Here is a 21,154-nt window from a genome sequence, read left to right as displayed (position 1 = left end):
AGAAGAGAACCACTAGATGGCAGAGTGAAACAAAAAAAACACAGTCCCACAAAAAAAAGCTTAAATGGCAAAACAGTGTTGTCATAATGGATTAAAAATGAAGTAGTACTACACTAAAGAGCCAGTTTACAAGTTGGACGTCTACCGCTGTCCATGGTAGCTAATGGCTTAAGAAAGGGAGTCATTTTACAATGTAACAAACAGGAAAGAAGGTGTTAGCGGCATTCTTTTAGTTGCAAAATCTGCTTATTATGGGCTTCCTTGAACACAGTAGCTCTTTTGTTTACCCAAGAATAATTAGCAACTGTTGCTTAAGTCACCTTAAAAATGCAAGTCAGTGATTGGACATCAAGTTGTGTTTTGTTCGATTAACAAAAAACAGCAAAGTGGTGTATATAGTAGTAAATATAGTAATGTATATATATGTATATATTTTTACTTCAGTGCTGAGTCCTAGTAGCAAGTGGAGAAAAAGGGGAGTGGCTTCTGCTTGCGAGTTTTAGCAAGAATTTACAATTTTTTATGAGCTTTAAAGTAAATTTTTGTTTATTTTTTTTTACTTTACTAAAAATCTGCAATATAGCGAAGCCGCGATATTGGAGGGATTACTGTATTCATAAAATAGAGTCTAATGACAAAAAAAGTTATGATTAAAGAGCGGACAGCCACATACCCCCCTTCAAAAAAAGCCACATACAGCTCCTGAGCCATAGGTTTCCTCCCCAGTGTTTAAAATGCTAACCCAGCAACGTTACCCTGCCATTAATATAAAAGCAGTATATTCTTAGAGTAAATCTGCTCAGTCGATCATCAGAGATCAAGTTTAGGACGAGGTTATTAAAAGATGAAACATTTTAGTAGTTTGTGGGGAAGGAAATGAAGAGCGACCGCCATTTTCAGAAAGACTGTCATTAGATGAGCGCATCTTCCCAACCCATCCATCTGACATTTTGTCTTAAAGTGGAATGTATTAGGCGCTAAATAAAATCATCTGGAGCCACATGAAGAGGCGCTCGGTCACCCGCCACATGAAAACGCCATGTGGTCACGCGCAGTTCACAGCCGCGCACATAAAAGACCATCTGGGAGTCATGAACGACTCAAGCGCCCCCCAAAAAAATGGAGGTTAAGGAGAGTTATGGCTGGAGATCAGTGAGTGAGTGAGATGGATATCAAAAGACAGGTAAGTTATGGAGGGGGGAGGGAGGACTTGTTGGGGTATTGGAGCAGGGGTGGGCGGGGCCATATTGACTTTAAAAATGTGACAGATGGGCGGGGTCAGCACAAGATAGGATACATATAAAAAAGTGCATCTGTTATCAGTACATATGAAATATAAACAGAAAAAAGGACTAAAGTAGTAATATACTCATCACTCATCATTAAAGTAAAAAGGTATAAAGTACACAGTAAACTAAAGTATTAAGAAATATTAAAATGTCATTTTAAAAAAAGATAGAGGGCTGTAAAATATGAAAAACAAATAAGAGTGGACAGAGATACTGACACTAGGTTCCGCGTGATGGCGCCATCTTGGGGAAAAAAATAAAACATTATTTGGACAAAGTTGGCGGGCCGGATTATTAAGCCCGGGGGGCCGAATGTGGCCCGCGGGCCGTAGTTTGCCCATCCTTTCTGGATTGGATGCTTTGGATATTTGAATTTGTGGGCGGGATTTAGAATGGTGACAAGGTCTTAATGTTTTTTTTTGATGAGGTTACCTGAAAGAGTAAGAGTCATGTGGTGGTGGTTAAAAGAAGGAAAATGGAAATGGAATATATGTTAAAGTACTCAAGAGTGGGTTGGAAAGAAAGAGTCAATGGAGAGGAATAGAAAGAATGTTTTTCAGATGGGATATGAGGTCATGATTGGAAAAAAATGGCCACCCGTTTGGGGTTTTGTTCTTAAGGTAGAAAGGGATAATGACTATCTAAAAATGTCCCTTGCATTACAAAGTGTTCAACCCTGTGAAAAGTAAAAAGTTTTTTTCATGTAAAATTAGTCCCTAAATCATTAAAAAAGTGCATCTTATAGTCCGCCAAATACGGTACCTCCTAATAATTAAAACTATGAAACTTTTTTTTTTTAAATCTAAAAATGTCATTTGCCTCGGTGTTCAAACCTGTAAACGGTAAAAAAAAGGTTCATTGTTCATATAATATCAGTCTCTAAACCATTAAAAAACTGCACCCTATAGTCCGTCAAATACGGTACCTCCTAAAATTGTAAAATATTCAACTTTTTTTTTAAATCTAAAAATATCACTAGCCTAACAAAACGTTCAACCCTGTGAACAGTAAAAAGGGTTGTTCATATAATATCAGTCCCTAAACCATTAAAAAACTGCATCTTATAGTCCGTCAAATACGGTACCTCCTAATAATGAAAAATATTCAACTTTTTCTTAATCTAAAAATGTCCCTTTCCTTACCAAGTGTTTAAGTCTATGAAGAGTAAAAAATATTGTTGATACCTGCCCCCATTTTGGACCATAACCAAGTTTTTTTTAATATAAAAAGAGGTCCATTTTAAAAGCAACTCAGTCTTCAAAACAACTTGACATAACTCTTAAATTCTTTGCCAAGGCGCCTTTTCCCTTTTCACCTTTACTCACCCACGCTCTGTTTTGACTGGCGTTTATCACAGCCGCATTTTATCACCCACCCTCCCAACCGAGGGTCTCCTAGCAATAAACTGGATAAGAATCAACCCAAAAAAAGCCAAAAAGATGACACACACTTGATCCACTTATTAAAAAATACCAACACACAAATCACAATAAACTTTCCCCTCACCTTTCTCCATTTTTCTCTCCCTTCTTAAATCACCGCTTTTAACGAGACAAACAAAAAAGAACGGTCACGAGAGAGAGAGACGTTTAAATGTGATGAGCGTAGTGTCGTAAATTACAAAATGGCCGCTATGTGAGTGTGTTTATGTGTGCGCGCGCGAGAAACTTGATGCTTTGAACTTTTCGAGCGCTACGTGGGAGACTCGGAGGACAGAAAGAGAAAGTGGTTGTTAAGCGGAGACCGTGGCTTTAAGAAATGGGCGAAAAAAAAGGCCTTGATTAGAAGAGAGACGGACGGACGGATGGACGGAATGGTCGCCAGCAGACGGGCAATTACAGTTTTCCACCAGCCATCAAATCTTGATGAGCGGAGAGAAAACTTATAGTCCTTTAAAAATAAACATTACCTCATATAAGGCTTCTTTAGTAGTAAAGTCAGACCTCTACTTACAAATGTTGTCTATGTACAAAAGTTTCAGGATACAAATTTCTTTTTTATGTGCAAAATAGTACGAGAAAAGTTAGGAAATCGCCTAAAAAAGTAAATGCATTTCCATTATTTTATTTTGAATTACTCTTAAGTTATTAAAAACTACAAATGTAACGTAGCACACACATACACAGGGCACACATAAAAGTCTAAAATGTACTACAAAGTGGACGACTTTGGTCCTGGTAGGATGGGCTTTTACATCTATGACAATATTTTAGCAGCAAAGGGAACGTTTTCATATGCTTTATTTATTTTAAGAAATTATTAAATCCTTTCCTTATAATTTTATCTCATTTTTGTGTGTTTCCTCACATTTTTTATACAAAATTGGGAGAATTTGACTCATTTTAAAGGCTCTAGTTAGTCGTTGTGTCAGAACCAATTAGAGGATTTACATATAAAGTACACCTCCACTTACAAAATGTTAAAGTTAGGAAAAAAGTCTTAAGAGTTATGACTATTTATTACACAACAGTACTACTACTACACAAAGAAACTACAATGGACGAATGCATTATATTTAAAAAAAACAATTGGACTCTATTGACTCACCGTATAAAATATTAACTCTTTCTCTCCAACCTTTACCAATAAAAAATATAAAAACCCAATATTTCATCCAATTCGACCACAAATATCCTGGCCCCGCCCACTTGCAATGTACCTAAAGTACTACTTTCCTAATCAGGTAGTATTCTGTCGTATCTACATCACAAAATGCAACGTAAACACTTAAGTTAATTAACATATCGCCTTTGATTTCTAACGATTACTCTCACGTTACCCGGCCAAGTTCTTCTTTAAGATTTTTTAAGCCCCGCCCCCTTTTTCCTCCACATTGTCCATTTCTCCAGCGTCAATTAACCCATTCGCACGATTGTTTCCGCGTGGTTCCCACAGGGGGCCTTTCCCCTGGCCCACCGGGCCATGGAGATGACGGGATCCGGTCCCCAACCCCCCCCCGAACCTCGAACCCTGGGACAAAAGCCCACACATGCGGCCGTCCAATCGCGTTTAAGCGTGACGGGGAGACACCTGGTAACACACACGAGCGCAAACATCAACGCAGTGGCAAACGGGCCAACAAAATGGCACGCTTTAAGGCTTTTTCAATGGGAATCGGTCAGGAAATAAGCCACCATGTTTATTCCCAGGCCTCCCGAAAGTGGGTTACGCGCGTAAAAGGCGGAGATACGACGGGTGGCAAATTCGGGTTTGTTCACAACCCGCAAAAACATCCATTTCATGTGGGCCGGACCATTTTAGATAGAATATTTAAATTTTTTTCCTTTATAAATGGATTAAAAGAACTGGATTAAAAGCCCTGAATATTTAGTTTTTTATAGATCGAAAACAATTTTTATTTTAGCTTTTTTAAAATATATTTTTAGATTTTACAAAATGAGTTTTGAACTAAAAATACAGAAAAGAATGATTAAAAATAACAATTATTGATTTAAAAGGGGGAAAATCCGGAAATTTAATATACATCTATACTCTTCATTTGAATTTGATCCTAAAACTGAAAGTCAGCACTCGTCATTTACTTACTCGGGCCGCTCAAAATGATTGGGCGGACCACATTTGGCCCGCGGGCCGCTGCTTTGACACCAAATGTAAAAACTACAGCAGCTAGTATCACTTAAAGTCAAGAAATAAAAAAAAATATTGGAACAGATTAAATGTTATTTTAACAATAGCAATTGTCGACTCTCCCCGTCCAATCAGATTGGACTCCTGTTGCCATATATGGCACTGAAACAACTTTAAGTTTAAAACATTTAACTTTAAAAATACATTTTCAAGTATTTACTCATTGACTACCATTGACGACAATAGATGTCCAATCTAGTCTGACTGGGGGGCTTGGCAGTATAATTGAAACGGATTTGATGTCACCATAGCGACGGTTATGTAAACTCTCAACATGACTTGAGGGGGAAAATGAGTGGAAACCAAGCAAATGATTGAATTAAAATATTAATAATATTAATAAATGCAAATATGGAGGGCAAACAGGAGCGTGTTTCCGAACAGGTCGTGCGAGAGAGAGAGAGCAAGAAAGTATGCAAACGTTGCAAAAGTGATGCAAAGGATGGAAAACTGGCTGCAAGGTGACTTTGACTCCGCCCACTTAAGAACTCCCCAAAAGCTCTTTTCTCCGGCGCGCTCTCGCCACTCGAACGCATTCCTCGAGCGTGAACGAGTTCAAAACGAGCGATCGTTCGCTTCAACTTCGCTTTCAAATACGGACAAGAACCAGCGCCGCACTCGTGGACTAACTTTACCTCTTGGATTTACAAAACAAGAATCATTAAAAAAGTTAAAAGTTTCGAGGTAAGACGCTTCACCCTTTGCGGGGCGTTTGGGTTCGCTCGGAATCGGGAAACTTTATGCGAGTGTAATTTTCCAAACACTCTTGACGTCTTAAACTCTTTTTAAAGTGTGGTTAAAATAGATATTCGAACGGGGGTATGTGTTAAAACGCGTTGGAACAAAAATATACATAATAATAGTACTAATAGTTGTTTAAAAAGACGTGTATGAGGCATCTAGTTGCTCTATTTTTCATTTAAACTTTAAAACTTGGATATGCATTTATGGGCAAGGTAGCTGCATACTAAAATCAATAAACCGAGTGGAAATTAATATTACCGAGTATAAATATTGTTAATTATTATTATAATTATGATACTATTACATATGGAAATTGGTCATTAATAGGGAGTATGGTTATGGTCGTCATGGCAACGTCCAATCAAATGCAACATGTATCTGATCAATAAAGTTATGCTTCAAAGACAACACCAATAAAAATGATGACATCACTAAATGTCGAAGCAATTTGTGCGAAAAACAGTCGTTTTTTGTGGAAAAAAGTCCATAAAAGTCAAAATCATGACATCATAATTCAGCTCACTTAAGGACAAGGCTCCATTTTAAAAATAAACGACATGAGTCATTAAAATGGGTACTTTAACACATAAAGGCAACCTCAAAAACAATATTTTTTATGGTGAAGCTCCTAAAAAAGATACGCAAATCCAACAATGGAATAAAATAAGAGGTTGAAACTTAATTGGCGTAAGAATTGTCTTCTGACCACCAAAATCCTTCCAATTTTTAGACGGATTAGCATCTTTTACGCAACGCCACAAACAGACCGGGAAAATTCGCATAATCCTTCCCATGGGGGGGAAAAAAAGAGTAAATTGGTCCAAAAAGTATGACAATGCCTGCGTTATTGACTGAATTGATCCAAAATAAAGTGATTCAGTTCGGGCATCAAAAAATATGCAAGAAAACTACACTTCTCTGATGTTATGGTGGGGAAAAATGTCAATAAAAGGGCAGCCATTTTATTATTTTTATCATGATAGCATCCCATAATGACAAAAAATTCTTGTGGATGTATGGGTAAAAATAGTATAATCATTTTGTTAGGATTTTTTTAGTATTATTAATTTTTAGTATTATTATTTTGTAGTATTATTATTTTGCAGTATTACTATTTTGTAGTTTTATTATTTTGTAGTTTTATTATTTTGTAGTTTTATTATTTTGTAGTTTTATTATTTTGTAGTTTTATTATTTTGTAGTATTATTATTTTGTAGTATTAGGAATTTTTAGTAGTATTTTTTGGTATTATTAATTTTTCCTATTATTAATTTTCCATTATTTATGCTTAAAATTGATGCTATTTAAAAGATCTATTAAGTATTTTTCATTCTCGCACTGTAATCTGACCTAACTCTATTAAAATGTTAATAAAAAAACTGAAAATGTACCCAAACTAAACTAACATCATTTTTTTTAATTAATTTGCTTCCCACAAAGAGTTAACCATAATTTTATCCCTTAGCAAAAACCTCTTAAGAATTAACAAAAATTATCTTTTTTTAACTAAAAGATGGCGTCACAACTAACGTCAAAGTCGTTTTTTGGAGTCAAAAATGGAGCAAAAAGAAGCAAAAGCACTTCCAGACGTTGTGCAAATGACCCAAAAAACGCAAAAAAAAAAGATCCCATTTGGATCAAAAACACCCCAAATAAGAACCATAGCCTCCCTCTTTAATCACGTCCTCGCTAGCTTGTCGTCACAAAATGGAACGCCCAATCCCGTTGACAGTTTTCATCCCAACTGGGATTTAACGTCGCCAGGGTTTGGAATCATCTCCAAAAAAAGTCCTCCAAAACCCTCCCACAAAAAATTCCAACATAAACAACACGAGGGAGGACGCCGGTCCCCCCTAAAGAAATCCACCGCAAATTGCAGCCTCTTCTACGACGCAAAAAACAGAAAAAAAATGAAAAAAAGCACTCCTAATCTAAGGCTGTAATTAAGTTAAACCTCAGCAGGCAAAAGCACAGCCGACCACAATGCAAAGCACTCACGTTTCACCCCCCGATTTTCTGAGCTGGATAAACATCAAGTAAAAATGTAATAAATCCCGGGTTAGCTCGATGCGAAATAGACTCCGCCCACATGGTTTTGAGTCCGCCATTGAAACTAGCGACGACGCATCGGGCTCAAATATTTAACGGCCTGTGATCAATAAGTGATTTAAAAATCAAACAAGATAGCATAATTAAGAACAGAAACACGATAAAAGACCCGGAACGTTCACATTTGCTTCTGATGGTGAGCCAATCGGGGCAAAGGGGCGGGGTCCAAGGCTATGAGAGAATGCAAAGCACTTTTTGCTAGTTTTGTCTGAAATATACCATTTTTTTCAGATCAAAAACATCAAAAACGATTTTGGGGGCAAGCAACAATATTTTTTGATTTTCCATGAACTAATATGTTATAATTTGGATTGGTCACCTTGCAATAGTGAGCCAATCAGGGCAAAGGGGCGGGCTTGAAAGCATTTATTGCTAGTTTTGTCTGAAAACATCACCAAAAACTTTTTGGGGGATAAAAAAAATAATATTTTTGCTTTACCTCAAACTAATGCGTTATAATCTGTCTTAATCTGGATTGGTCACCTTCCAATAGCGAGCCAATCAGGGCAAAGGGGCGGGCTAGACAGTGTTTATTGCTAGTTTTGTCTGAAAACATCACCAAAAACTTTTTGGGGGACAAGAAACAATATTTTTGCTTTCCCACAAACAAGCGCATTATAATACATCATAATCTGGATTGGTCACCTTCCAATAGCGAGCCAATCAGGGCAAAGGGGCGGGCTGGAATGCTACATCAGAATGCAAAGCACTTCTTGCTAGTTTTGTCTGAAAACAACATGTTCATAACAACAACAACAACAAAAACAACGTAAAACGATGATTGACAACAAGGGCGAAAAGTGGGCGGAGCCCAGAGCGGTCCACCCGCATTCTTCCGCCTTGCCTGCTAGCGTTTGGCACCCCCTGACAAACAAAAACGCGCGCACACGTGCCATTGGAATCCACACACCTGACCAGAAGAAAACAGATCTATCATTTCCAAGATGGTGGACGCTTGACCATTTTGTTTTTTTTTGCAGGGAAAGACGAAACGAAAACCAGCAAAGTGGAGCGACCCATCTTTCGTAGGTGAGTCAGACCGTGACAAACCACAAACATGAAACACTGTGACATCATACTATCAAAACATTACAAGCATGTACTTGTACTACCTGTACTGTAGTATCGTAGTGCCAAAGTATAAGACGCGTTACAAGTTTATTTTGGTTAGTAAACACGAAGTATAGAGTGGAAATAACACATTTGACTAAGGCTTTTACTTGGATAAATATAACTTATGGATTTTTGGTTTGTGCATCGCAAGGATATTGTTTATAATGAAAAAAATAATAAAAATACTTGTGTAAATACTACTTTTGCATGGATTTCTGGTTGGTGCGTCGCAAGAATAGTATTGATAATGAAAAAAAATACATTTTCTTGAACTTAATTTTTTTTTTTTTAAACTACAACTTACTGAAACAGTCTAAACATATAAAAAATAACAGACTCCCCAAAACCTAAATAAAAACAATCAAATTTACCATATTTTCACGACTATAAGGCGCACTTAAGTCTTAAATTTTCTCCAAAATAGACAGGGCGCCTTATAATCCAGTACGCCTTATATATGGGAAAAAAATTAAAATGTTTTATTCATTGACAGTGCGCCTTATAGTTGTGAAAATACAGTACTCCTAAAACGAATAAAAACCCCCAAAAACTCAAAAGAAAATAAAACTAAACTCCCATTAAAAATCTATTGCCTTCCCATTATAAACGGACAGGACGGAAAATACGGCTAAGGGGGCAGCGAAAGGGTCTCACGGTGTGGACACGTATTGCCCTTGGGCGTCTGGACGCACACGGTTAACTCTCACTAATTGCTCTGTGACTTCCCTGTGGCTCTGTTTCTACTCAGTGAGGTAGTGTGTGTAAAAGTGTGTAAAAAAGTGTGTAAATGTGTGTAAAATGTGTGTGTGTGTTCAAAAGCCAGGAGGAGGGGGTTGTTACTTGTACTCCTGCTCTGTTGACTTCGGTTGAAAACACACATATACACACACTCACACACATATACACACACTCACACACACACATTCCTCAGGTTGAGGAATCTGTAGATGGTGTGTCAGCTCACTTCCTGCCGAATACTTACTTTGTACAGAATGTCAGAGTGGGCTGAATTTACGTTCAGGAATTCAAGTACGTTACAGTCTATGTATATATAACAAGGGGTGTGTAAACTTTTTGTCTTAGGAAAAAAATGATGGAAGGGTGTTCTACTTTTGTTTTGTTAGACAAAAGGATCAAAAACAGGTAAACAAAACAAAAAAATGGGGTTTAAACAGGTTTTTTTTAAATATGATGGCTGAAATGCAGTTTTTAACAATTATTAGATTAGATTTGAACTGTATTTCAACCAGTATTTGGGAAATGTTTTGGTTATAGTAGAAATACAGACACAGATGACATTGTAGACCTAGTTAAAAAACCTGGAGCCACACATAGAAAGTCCACAACCTTCTATCGGTTTTAATTATCATTTACCTTGCCTAGATCCTCCTAAACTGTTCTATCAGCCAATCAGAAGCAGCGGAATAGATGAATGTGATGCCTATAATAGGATAATGGCATTAAAAAAGTGAAGAACTATAAACTATAAAATGAACCAGAAGTATTACCACCATATTGCACTATATTTACATTAACTTGCAATATCCCATTCACATGTTTGTCCTTCAATCTAAGCACACAATGCTACCTTAGCATTAGCATCCCTTAAAAAGCTAACATAACAATTGCCTTACTTGGTCATATAACATTTCTTTGGAAATCCTGATCTGGAATTTCCAGTCACGTTATCTCACTACAAATTAATCCTAAAAATACATTAACTAGCGAGTAACCGGGTTGGTAGTTACATGGAAATGACAGTAGTTTAGACAAAAACGGGCAATTTGGAATGCCACGCGTTATCCCAAGGAAACGATGACATCATTTGGCATGGATGTCTTAATAGAAACGCTTCAAGACAAATACAAAAAAAGGCACACCTGAGTATAGGTAAAAAAAACGCCGCCGGCTTTTTTTGCAGGTCAGCACAGGAAGGCGCCGCAAATGACGTGTCAGAGCGGATACGCCGATTAAAAGCAAACACACTCGTTCTTTTCTTTAGACAAATTGGCGTTCTGGGACGAGATAACAAAGACACATTCATTCAAGTCCAAGTTGGGATCCGGAATTAAAGTACCCTCAAATACGTATCAATTGCTAAAAGAGAGATTCCCTTAAAGTGTTGTTTATATATTTTTAAAGGGGGAAAAAAACACTTGTGTCAAAACTTGTGATGATTTTTTTTAACAAAAGCGTGACTAATTGGAGAGCAAACTTGCGCAAACTTAACTGATAGTATCGGACAAAAACAAAACAAAAACAAACCACCGCTCTCGGATGTATAAAAAATAAAAACAAATACCTGAACTGGACAATACTATTAAATATGAAGATGCCACCTTCGTTTATAAAATCTTCCAACACTAAGTTCCTCCTCCACTGCAAAATTTTCTACCAAAAAATTCCAATACAACAACAAGGGCTGGCTCTAGAGGTGACTATGTAGTAGTACCCTTAAAAACAATGCTAAATTAGCCATAGCACTTTCCATGTACATGATACATATATATAATATAATAATATAATGACAGTAAATATATCCGTAACGTCATACTTGAATTCCCATTTTTAGATTTTACAAAATGATTTTTGAACTAAAAACACAGAAAAAATGGATTAAAAAAATAACAATTTTTGATTCAAAAGTGTGAAAATCAGAAAATATCATATACATCTATACTCTTCATGTTAATTTTATCTTAAAACAGAAAGTCGGAACTCATCACTGACTTTCCCGGGCCACAAAAAATAATGCGTCGGGCCAGATTTGGCCCCCGGGCCGCGACTTTGACACATTCAGGTGACTAAAAAAACCTGTCAACACAGTAAAATATCCTACAGATCAAAACAAGGGAATAAATGGTGTCCCTGACTTTTAAGTTCCGTGGTCAAAGAGACGAGACAGCATTTTTTCCTGTCGTCTACGTGGGTTGGCTCAGGTCAAATTAGGGTCACAGGGGTCACGTTGTTTACACGCCAACAACACATAAAAGCCAATGTTGTCCACAGTCAACTTTCATGTCATTGGAAGACGAGAACCTGGACCAGATCTTAGACAGATACCCCTTAAAAAAGGACCTCAATTGTAGCCAGTCTCGGACTGGGGGTGCCGTGACGAAAGACCGCTACCGGACGCAAACAAGAGGAGGGGAACCAAATCGGCCTTTTTTACATACACAAGAGGAGCTTTCAAATAAGTGTGTGTGTAACCGGATCCGCCAGTGTTTCAAACAAGGCTTGTTATGGCGGAGCATTGCTTGAAACTAATCTCAGCCTGATCTTTAACCCTTTAACCCCGCCCCCAATGCCCCCCCAACTCTCGCATCATTGAGTTTTGGCCCGATTTGGACTGAGGTTGACCTTAAAAATCATCCGTGGACATCAAAAAATGAATTTAAAATGAAAATGTACAATGAGAAGCTCCCTTGATAATTCTGTTTAGGTTATATGTGTCAAAATGGTGGCCCCGGGGGCTAAATCTGGTCCGCCGCAGCATTTTGTGCGGCCCGGGAAAGTAAATGATGAGTGCTGACTTTCTGTTTTAGGATGAAATTAAAATGAAGAGTATAGATGTATATTACATTTCCTGATTTTCCCATTTTTAAATAAATCAGTCATTTTTTAATCCATTTTTCTGTGTTTATAGGTCAAAAATCACAAAATAATTCCTCAGTTTCATAATGCAGCATTTTCTTAAACATATTTTTGACGTTATGGACTCGCATACCGTATTTTAGGTCAACCAGAAAAACGTTGACAGTTGATGCTTAAAGAACTCATAAAACACAGGCTAGGAATTTGAATGCTATGCTAGCAATGCTACGATGACGCTATCAGTTTTGTGGAAACATGTCACATTCTTCCAAGATACCTGAAAACAATATAATCCAAAACGATAAAGATATAAATCCTTATTGTTAAAAAGACCAATTTTCATATGTATAGTCTATCTAAATTTAAGCTTCTTGTGCGGGCCCTATTCAGAATTGAACACCCCTGGTGTAAAAACTTTTCCACAATATTTTTTTTCTACGACTCCCTTATTTTTTTTAGCGTTTTGAGCGACCGCAGCTGGATTTTGTTCCCTATAATCCGGTGGGATTACGCGTCAACACGACAAAGGGGTCAAGAGAGATTTTTAGGACGGGTGAAGAAGATTTGTGGAGGATGAAGGAGGATAAATAAAGATTAGGGAAGAAGCAAAAAGCTCCTCCAGGTGGAAAAAAACAAAATGAAGAAGAAAAAAAACGACAATATGCTTGCTATGCTAATGGAAGATGGCCAAATATGTGCTCATAGCGGGAAACGTTGCATTTCTCAGATGACAATCTCTCACCGGTTGTACCTGTATGGCCTAAACCAACCGGTGTGTGGGCTGGACTATTTTAGATAGAATATTTTGATTTTTTTTCTTTATAAATGGATTAAAAGAACTGGATTAAAAGCTCTGAATATTTAGTTTTTTATAGATTTAAAACAATGTTTATTTTAGCTTTTTTTTAAATATATTTTTAGATTTTACAAAATGATTTTTGAACTAAAAACAGGAAAAAATGGATGAAAAAATAATAATTATTGATTTAAAAGGGCTGCTTTAACGTCAACTTTTTAGATATATTTAGATTTTTTTTAATAAATGGATTAAAAGCCCAGAATATTCAGTTTTTTATAGATCTAAAACAATGTTTATTTTAGATTTTTTAAATATATTTTTAGATTTGACAAGGTAACTTTTGACCCAAAAACACCAAAAAAATGGATAAAAAAATGACAATAATTGATTTAAAAGTGGGAAAATCTGAAAATTTAATATACATCTATACTCATCATTTTAATTTGACCCTAAAACAGAAAGTCAGCACTCATTTACTTTTTCGGGCCGCACAAAATGATCCGGCGGGCGAGAATTTAGCCCCCGGGCCGCCACTTTGACGCCTGTTAATTTCGATAAACCATTTTAGGCCATTTCTTATAAAAATACTAAACATAACATCAGACCGACATCTTCAACAACAACAACATTCTCCTAATTTACCAACTGACCCAGTATCAACTCATTGATGATTGGTCACCCTCGCCCTACCAAAACGGGGCGAGTCTTTAAACATGGCTCTTTTTCTCTCTCTCTCTCTCTCTCTCTCTCTCTCTCTCTCTCTCTCTCTCTCTCTCTCTCTCTCTCTCTCTCTCTCTCTCTCTCTCTCTTTTACTAAGATCTGAACTCCAGGAACCATTGCAACTGTGCAAATTCCGCTCGAACGCACATGCCGAAAGCATTACTCAAATCCCCGTAGGAAAAAGAATCCTCTAGAAAACACACAGACGACTGACTACCCGGTGCGGCGGCCAGCCGCCATTTTGGCTCTTGCCCTTTCCTTCAAAATTACACAAATTCACGTTGACCTGTAACTCCATTTTTTTTTAAATCGCTCACCTAAGCGGCTCTCAAGAAGTTAAGGGCTCTTGACGGGGATTTAATTGAAAACCCCCACCCCTGCGTTAGCCTGTCTGAAACTCCGCCCCCTAAACCCTGACTTATGTTGACCTCCACTGTTTCTTATTCACTCCTTCTGGTTCCTGGCTTTTATTTCCGAGCTTCTTCTCGTCAAAACAACTTCCCGAAAAAGTCTTAATATTCACTCAAGTGTTGAGAGGGAGACGTCAAGAAAAGCTTAACTTTAAAAACAAAGATATTTAAAAGAAAACTGCATAGAAACGCAATGAAACTAAATGGCGAGTAACCAAAAACTACAGCAAGTATAATAAACTCTGTTTTGACACTAAAGGCTGCTATTTTTTAAGCTAAATTGTCAACTATCTTGAGCAAAAATGATGTTTTTGCTACTACAATTCCACCTTGACACAACTGCTTTTTCTGTGCGCCAACTTAAATACAAAATAGGCCAAAACATCCTATATTACTTATACACAATTGTCTCTTAATGAACATAATCAACAACTAACTAGTGTACAATAGTTGACCAAAGTTTAGTCATGTAGAAAGTTGCCATGTCCAAATATATAAATAAAAAGCATCACCTAAAAAAGTTGCCATGTCAAAATATTACCTTTTTCTACCAAAAAAAAAAATTCCAACACAACAACAAGTGTTGTTTTAGGATCAAATTCAAATGAAGAGTAAAAATGTATATTCAATTTCCTGATTTTCCACCTTTTAAATCAATAATTGTCATTTTTAAATCCATTTTTTCTGTGTTTTTAGTTCAAAAATCATTTTGTAAAATCTAAAAATATATTTTAAAAAAGCTAAAATAAACATTGTTTTAGATCTATAAAAAACAGAATATTCAGGGCTTTTAATCCAGTTCTTTTAATCCATTTATAAAAATAAAAAATGTAAATATTCTATCTAAAATGGTCTGGCCTACTTGTTGAATAAAGTTGACGTTAGTTAGTCCAGCCACCCAAACCGAGGCAGAAATAAAAAAGACAGATGTGAGAATGTGAGTGGTTGAAAGACATCTGTTTTTTCAAAGCTGTCATTCACGTTATGAGCATCATCATCATCATCATCCTTTCATAAATCTGTCATCTTGAAAACTTCTTGTTGATTTCCACATGCCAATCTCGTGACACACACACAATTGCATTTGTTTTTTAAACTGAGCTGCGGGAGGAATGTTTTTCGACGCGCTTTCCGACTTTTGCGTTAAAAAGCGCGCCATGGGGAGTCACTTGACGGCGTTTACACTCGTGCCGTTGGCGTTATCAGCTAACACGCTAACTGATAAAATGTCGTATTAATCACTCAAGTCAGTAAAGGGAAGAAAAAAAAGTGACAGGCGTAGCTTTATCGGGGATCTGATCGCTAATCGCTGAACCTTATCCAAAGCAGTTTCCCTGATGTGGATTTATTTAAACGTCAGCTAAAGAATGTAGCTCGTTTGCAATTGTATATGGTGCTCGGACGGTTGGTCGCCGGATGTTTGGTCGCCGGTCAAAATGGTGACAGAGAGTTTACTGTTGAAACTAGCTTTCAAAATTATAATCATGAGAGAGACTTTATTATCTATGTACTGTTTAATATCTATGTACTGTTTAATATCTAAGTACTATTTAACATCGGAGTACTGTTTAACATCGGAGTACTGTTTAACATTGAAGTACTTTAATATCCAAGTACGGTTTAAAATCTAAGTACTGTTTAATATCAGAGTACTGTTTAACATCAGAGTACTGTTTAATATCAGAGTACTGTTTAATACCGGAGTACTGTTTAACATTGAAGTACTGTTTAATATCCAAGTACGGTTTAATATCTAAGTACTGTTTAATATCTAAGTACTGTTTAATATCGAAGTATATTTGACCGGCGACCAAAAGACTGGTGACCAAACGTCCGGGCATGTTGTAAATGGCGACGGATAATGGATTTTCAGAGGATTCTGGTTAAATAAAAAAACTAATAAAAAGGCAGGTTTTAAAACAGGTGTCAAAGTGGCGGCCCGCGGGCCAAATCTGGTCCACCACATCATTTTATGCGGTCCGACTAAGTATATCATGAGTGGCGACTTTCTGTTTTAGGATCAAATTCAAATGAAGAGTATAGATGTATGTTATTTTTCTTGGGACAAATGACAATTTACATATAAAGTACACTTCTACTTACAAAATGTTCAAGTTACAAGTATTGGAACCATGTAATAACATCCCATTTGTTAATGTACACAAAGTTAATTCCGCAAAGTATGCACGGCGTTCACAGATTTTCCTCCTCAGCGAGTCTAAGAAAAAAAACTGCAGTTTTGAAACAAAGAGACTTTTGTACCTGGCCCAGGTGGAACGACACACACACCCGCAAAAAAAAAATCAGGTTACTTGGTTCAAGCCACCCAAAAAAAAGAAGCTAAGATAAGATAAAAAGCTGTCAAACGACGTCGACAGCTAAAAATGAGCTCTAAGCCCCACCCCCTTTTCTCCCACTCATTCCAAGTGTGTTGAGGCAATAATAAACTGTCACAGCAAGTTTTTTTTTACAGCCTACAGCATAGACATTTCAAGTATTTGTTTTGGAAGTTTTGGTTTTAGGTAACCTGAACTTGAGTTTTGAAAAAGGTTGCCAGATCTAAAACAGTAAAACCATGGTATTGTTATAATTTTAACAGTTTAGAGGAGATGCAGTTTTTAACAGTTTTTGACTTTACAAGACTTAAAAAAACTGCAAAAGTTGAGTTTTTTGGTTGACAAACTTTGTCTTGGTTCTCCAAAGTTGTTTCTTATTCGGTAAATACATACTACCGTATTTTCAGGACTATAAGGCGCACTTAAAAGTCTGAAATTTTCTCCAAAATAGACAGTGCGCCTTATATATGGAAAAAATGTCATTCACTGACTTATAGTCGTGAAAATATGGGTTGCCAGCCCTCCCAAACCAAACAATTGGACATGAATGGCGATGAAACAATGGCAGCAAATGAGTCAAATTTCTAACAGAACGCAATTAATACGACATATTTCCCTTCTGGTTTCAGGTTGAGCCCCGGAGAAGACCCCACAAGATGAAGGTCTCTCTCCTCCCCCCAACGGCTCTGGTTCTAGTCCTGATCCTAGTCCTAGCCAGTCCCCATGGCATCTCATCCAGCGAATGCCCTAAAGGCTGTTCCTGTTCCACACCGGATTCCATCTTATGCTTCCAAAGACGTTCCTCCCACTTTCCTCGGGGGGTGTCGCCCAATACCAGGAGCCTTTACCTCTTCGCCAATGGCATCGAGGGTCTAGCACCCCTGGATTTTGAGGGTCTACAGAGTTTGGAGATGCTAGACCTGAGCCAAAACAAACTGACACAACTTTCCGACGGCGTCTTCTTGCCGCTAACTTCTCTGAAAAACCTGGATTTATCGTCCAATCAGATCACTCAGATTTCCGAGGAATGCTTCCGAGACGCGGTCCTACTGGAACGTCTTTACTTGTACGGGAACCACATTAAGACCATCCACCCGGCCGCATTTGACGGTTTGGAGAACCTTCTGGAGCTCAAGTTGCAAGGCAACAGGCTAACGTCGTTACCCCACCTAGCAATGCCTCGATTATTGCTCCTAGATCTCCGTTTTAACGTCCTCCCCGACTTAGGACCCTCAGACCTCCAAACCCCAAACCTGGAGGCCCTAAAACTAGGCGGCGTGGGTCTCACAGACCTAGACCAGGAGCTAATCGGGAGTCTAAAGAACCTCCACGAGCTAGATGTATCAAGAAACCGACTACAAGTCTTACCCACCATCTTGAAGGAAATCCGTGGCCTGATTAACCTCAACCTAGCCGGCAACCCCATGGGACCCCTTAAATTCCAAGACCTGAAGAACCTGGAGGACCTCCAGGAGTTGGACATCAGCGGGTTGAGCCTTCAAGCCCTTCCACGTGACTTCTCCCAGCTATTCCCTCACCTACGAAAACTAACAATGGCGGAAAACCCGTTTAACTGTCTCTGCGCTTTAGCCTGGCTCCCCAATTGGCTACGAAACCAAAACATCGCCTTGGAGAGGACGGAAGAAACCCGTTGCCATTTCCCACCCATCAACGCCGGCAAAGTTCTGGAACGACTAGAACACGGCGATTTCGGCTGTCCAACCACCACTACACAAACCACCCCAACCCTCAAAACAACACCCGCTCCACCCACAACAGAAGCCACCACCGTTTCCACCCCAGAAACCGAACCCTACGAACCCTCTCCTCCGGATCCCGCCTCCCCCAGCGTAGACTCAGACCAGGAATCGAACTTATGCCCCTCCCACACCTGCCTGAACGGCGGTACTTGCCACCTAGACCGTTACGGACATGTAGAATGCACCTGCCCACGCGGTACATCAGGTTCCTACTGCGAAATCCTAAACTCCGACCCCTTCTCCGCCACCACGGCGTCCCCAGACGCCCCGGGCATCAGTTGGCGCCACGCCACTTCCACCTCCATCCTCCTAGACCTCCACCGCTACATCGAAACACGCCCCTACATCCGCGGAATCCGTCTTACCTACCGCAACCTCTCTGGACCAGACCGCCGCCCCGTACAACTTAGTCTACCGGCCTCGTACCCCGAGTACCGACTCCGAGGCTTGAACCCCAACTCCACTTACGGCGTTTGCGCCAGCCCCTTGGGCGCCCCCACAGGCGTGGACAGCGTCTGCACCCAGGCACGTACCGCCGACGAAAAGAACTCTGGGGTCGCCGGAGCGCAGATTGTAACCAAGAAAATGACCGCCGTCCTAGTACCCGCCGTCGCCATCTTGCTTTTACTGGTTCTGATGGCAACTGCAGTGGGCGTGGTCTGTTTCATCCGTAAGAGGCGGGCTAAAGGCCACTTGGAGTTGGAACGCCAACCCTCGCAGGTAGAACTGGACGGCGTCAAGGACAACGGGGCGTTGCCTCCAAAACAGGCGCAAATTATGATCCCCGAACCCGCCGTTCAAAATGGCAACTTGGAATACGAAGTACTACTGTTGCAGGACCATTGTACCCCCAGTAAAAACACATCGGGGCTCAAACCTTCGTATTTTTGACGGCAGACTCAATTTAAGATTCTTACACGGCTGGACCGGTAGGTAACCCTCTACCACAGAATCTAGGGCGGAGGCTAAATAGTGTCGGGATAGAAGCTGGATTTACGACATTTGGTTGAAAATCTGCGTTCATTCGGGAGTCGCCATCAAATTGCTCAAAAACCGCATTTTTTTGCGCCTAGCCTTTAACTCAACGTCAAGAAATCTGTAAAACTAAACCATTTCTACGTTGACGAGAAAGTAACCTAGCCATAAAACAACTTGTCCATCCTTTAATCCATTCAAATGCCTCAAAAAATTTGCATAATATCGCCATTAGACGTCACAAATGAACTAAAACGTGATTATTCGACAAGAACCATCAATTTAATTGGAAGTTGACGATCATTAACGACAACCAATGACGTCAAAGTAGGCGATTAAGTCGCAAAAACAAGATGGTGGATGGTTTTATGACCAAGTTTAGTTAGTGGGCAGGTTAATGTAGCAAAAAAAAAATCCACACAACTGGTTTGGCACTAAAACAAATGCTGATTTTGTACATAGATATCTTGTTTTGTACTATTATTTTTTTAAACAGACTGCTAACAGACTTTAATAATTATTTTTTGTTAACTTACTCGGTCCTTTCTTATGACAAAGCGACAGAGTTAAAACTTTGAAGATTACAAGCGGTTTTTGGCACTAGTACGACCAATCAAAATAGCTTTTGGGCCCCCATCGCGTCAGACGGCCTAAGTAGACCAGAATCTGTGAATACTCAAGACTAACTTAATCCCAACACAAAAAAGGGGCGGGTCTTCGGGATTACAACAAAAAAAACACTTAGCACTCACCTCAAATACATTAAATGTATGTTCAATGTAATTAAAATTATTCAATCCAATCCAAACTAGCCCAAAATATGATTATTATTTATTTTATCATCTCCTTAAAATAGTTTTTAACCCTCCATTAATATTAAATTCATATCTGTCATGTAAAACTAAGTAGAAATGTTTTTACACCAAATGCGAATAAACTACAAAAACTTGTCATATTCCGATCTAGAATCTAGTTATATTACAAAATAGGCTCATTAATCATCACTTGTCGATTTTTTATAGTCACACAAGCTCACTTTTCGAAGCGCACGAGATTTTGGCTCATGGTTTAGGTGATACACGCATTTCGGGGTAAAAAACTGACAAAAAAGGTGGTTTTAAACACAAAGGCAAGCAAAACGGAGTGAAGTTATGTACAGTACGATACAGTCGTCCGTCAACACGGGCTCATATCAGTCGTGGGTCGTGTCGGGACTCGCTCCGGCACCCCCCACCCCTTTGTACGGGGCCCCTATGTCTCGACTTCATTAGTTCAAGCCAGACTTCTTCTATCAACACATCTGCGAATGTCTATTACCAGCAGTATTTTTTTTTTGGGTGTAAACGTGACATTAAGACGACCCAAAAAAAAGCAGCACGACTGGAATATACTTTTGTCAAAAAGTTGAAAATGAATATTTTCAACGTGATTGTAAAAAAATGATGTTTTCCCACTTTATTTTGGGAAGTGCCTTTGCTAATATTGTCTCTTTTTAATATGATTGTTATTATTATTATGATGTGAACTCGTTTGTACATGTGGAACAAAATGATGTCATTAAATGAACATGTTTTAAAAAAATGGCTTTGTTATTCCCTAAGAGTCAAAATACATTAAAAAGTATGCCTTTTTGAGCTATTTTACCACTTTTAAAG

The 21,154-nt window shown here is 38.5% G+C and overlaps 2 protein-coding genes across 3 annotated transcripts in view; one reads left to right on the top strand and one right to left on the bottom strand.

Annotated features, from left to right (window-relative positions):
• LOC144208445 (mitochondrial import inner membrane translocase subunit TIM16-like) overlaps positions 1–21,154 on the bottom strand; it is a 53,593-nt gene that overhangs the window by 8,699 nt on the left and 23,740 nt on the right. The window lies entirely within an intron of this gene.
• vasnb (vasorin b) lies at positions 5,469–20,437 on the top strand. Its single transcript, XM_077734297.1, has 3 exons — positions 5,469–5,621; positions 8,772–8,820; positions 17,394–20,437. The coding sequence occupies exon 3, from the start codon at positions 17,421–17,423 to the stop codon at positions 19,413–19,415; it is 1,995 nt and encodes a 664-aa protein (XP_077590423.1). The 5' UTR covers positions 5,469–5,621; positions 8,772–8,820; positions 17,394–17,420; the 3' UTR covers positions 19,416–20,437.

The sequence above is a fragment of the Stigmatopora nigra genome, chromosome 15, assembly GCF_051989575.1.
Source record: "Stigmatopora nigra isolate UIUO_SnigA chromosome 15, RoL_Snig_1.1, whole genome shotgun sequence".
Taxonomy (NCBI): domain Eukaryota; kingdom Metazoa; phylum Chordata; class Actinopteri; order Syngnathiformes; family Syngnathidae; genus Stigmatopora; species Stigmatopora nigra.
The sequence above is the reverse complement of the archived record's forward strand: the minus strand, read 5'-3'. Positions and strand labels throughout refer to the sequence as shown.

Coding starts and splice junctions, on each gene's coding strand:
- vasnb (XM_077734297.1), top strand. CDS start 17,421: ATGAAGGTCTCTCTCCTCCCCCCAACGGCTCTGGTTCTAGTCCTGATC.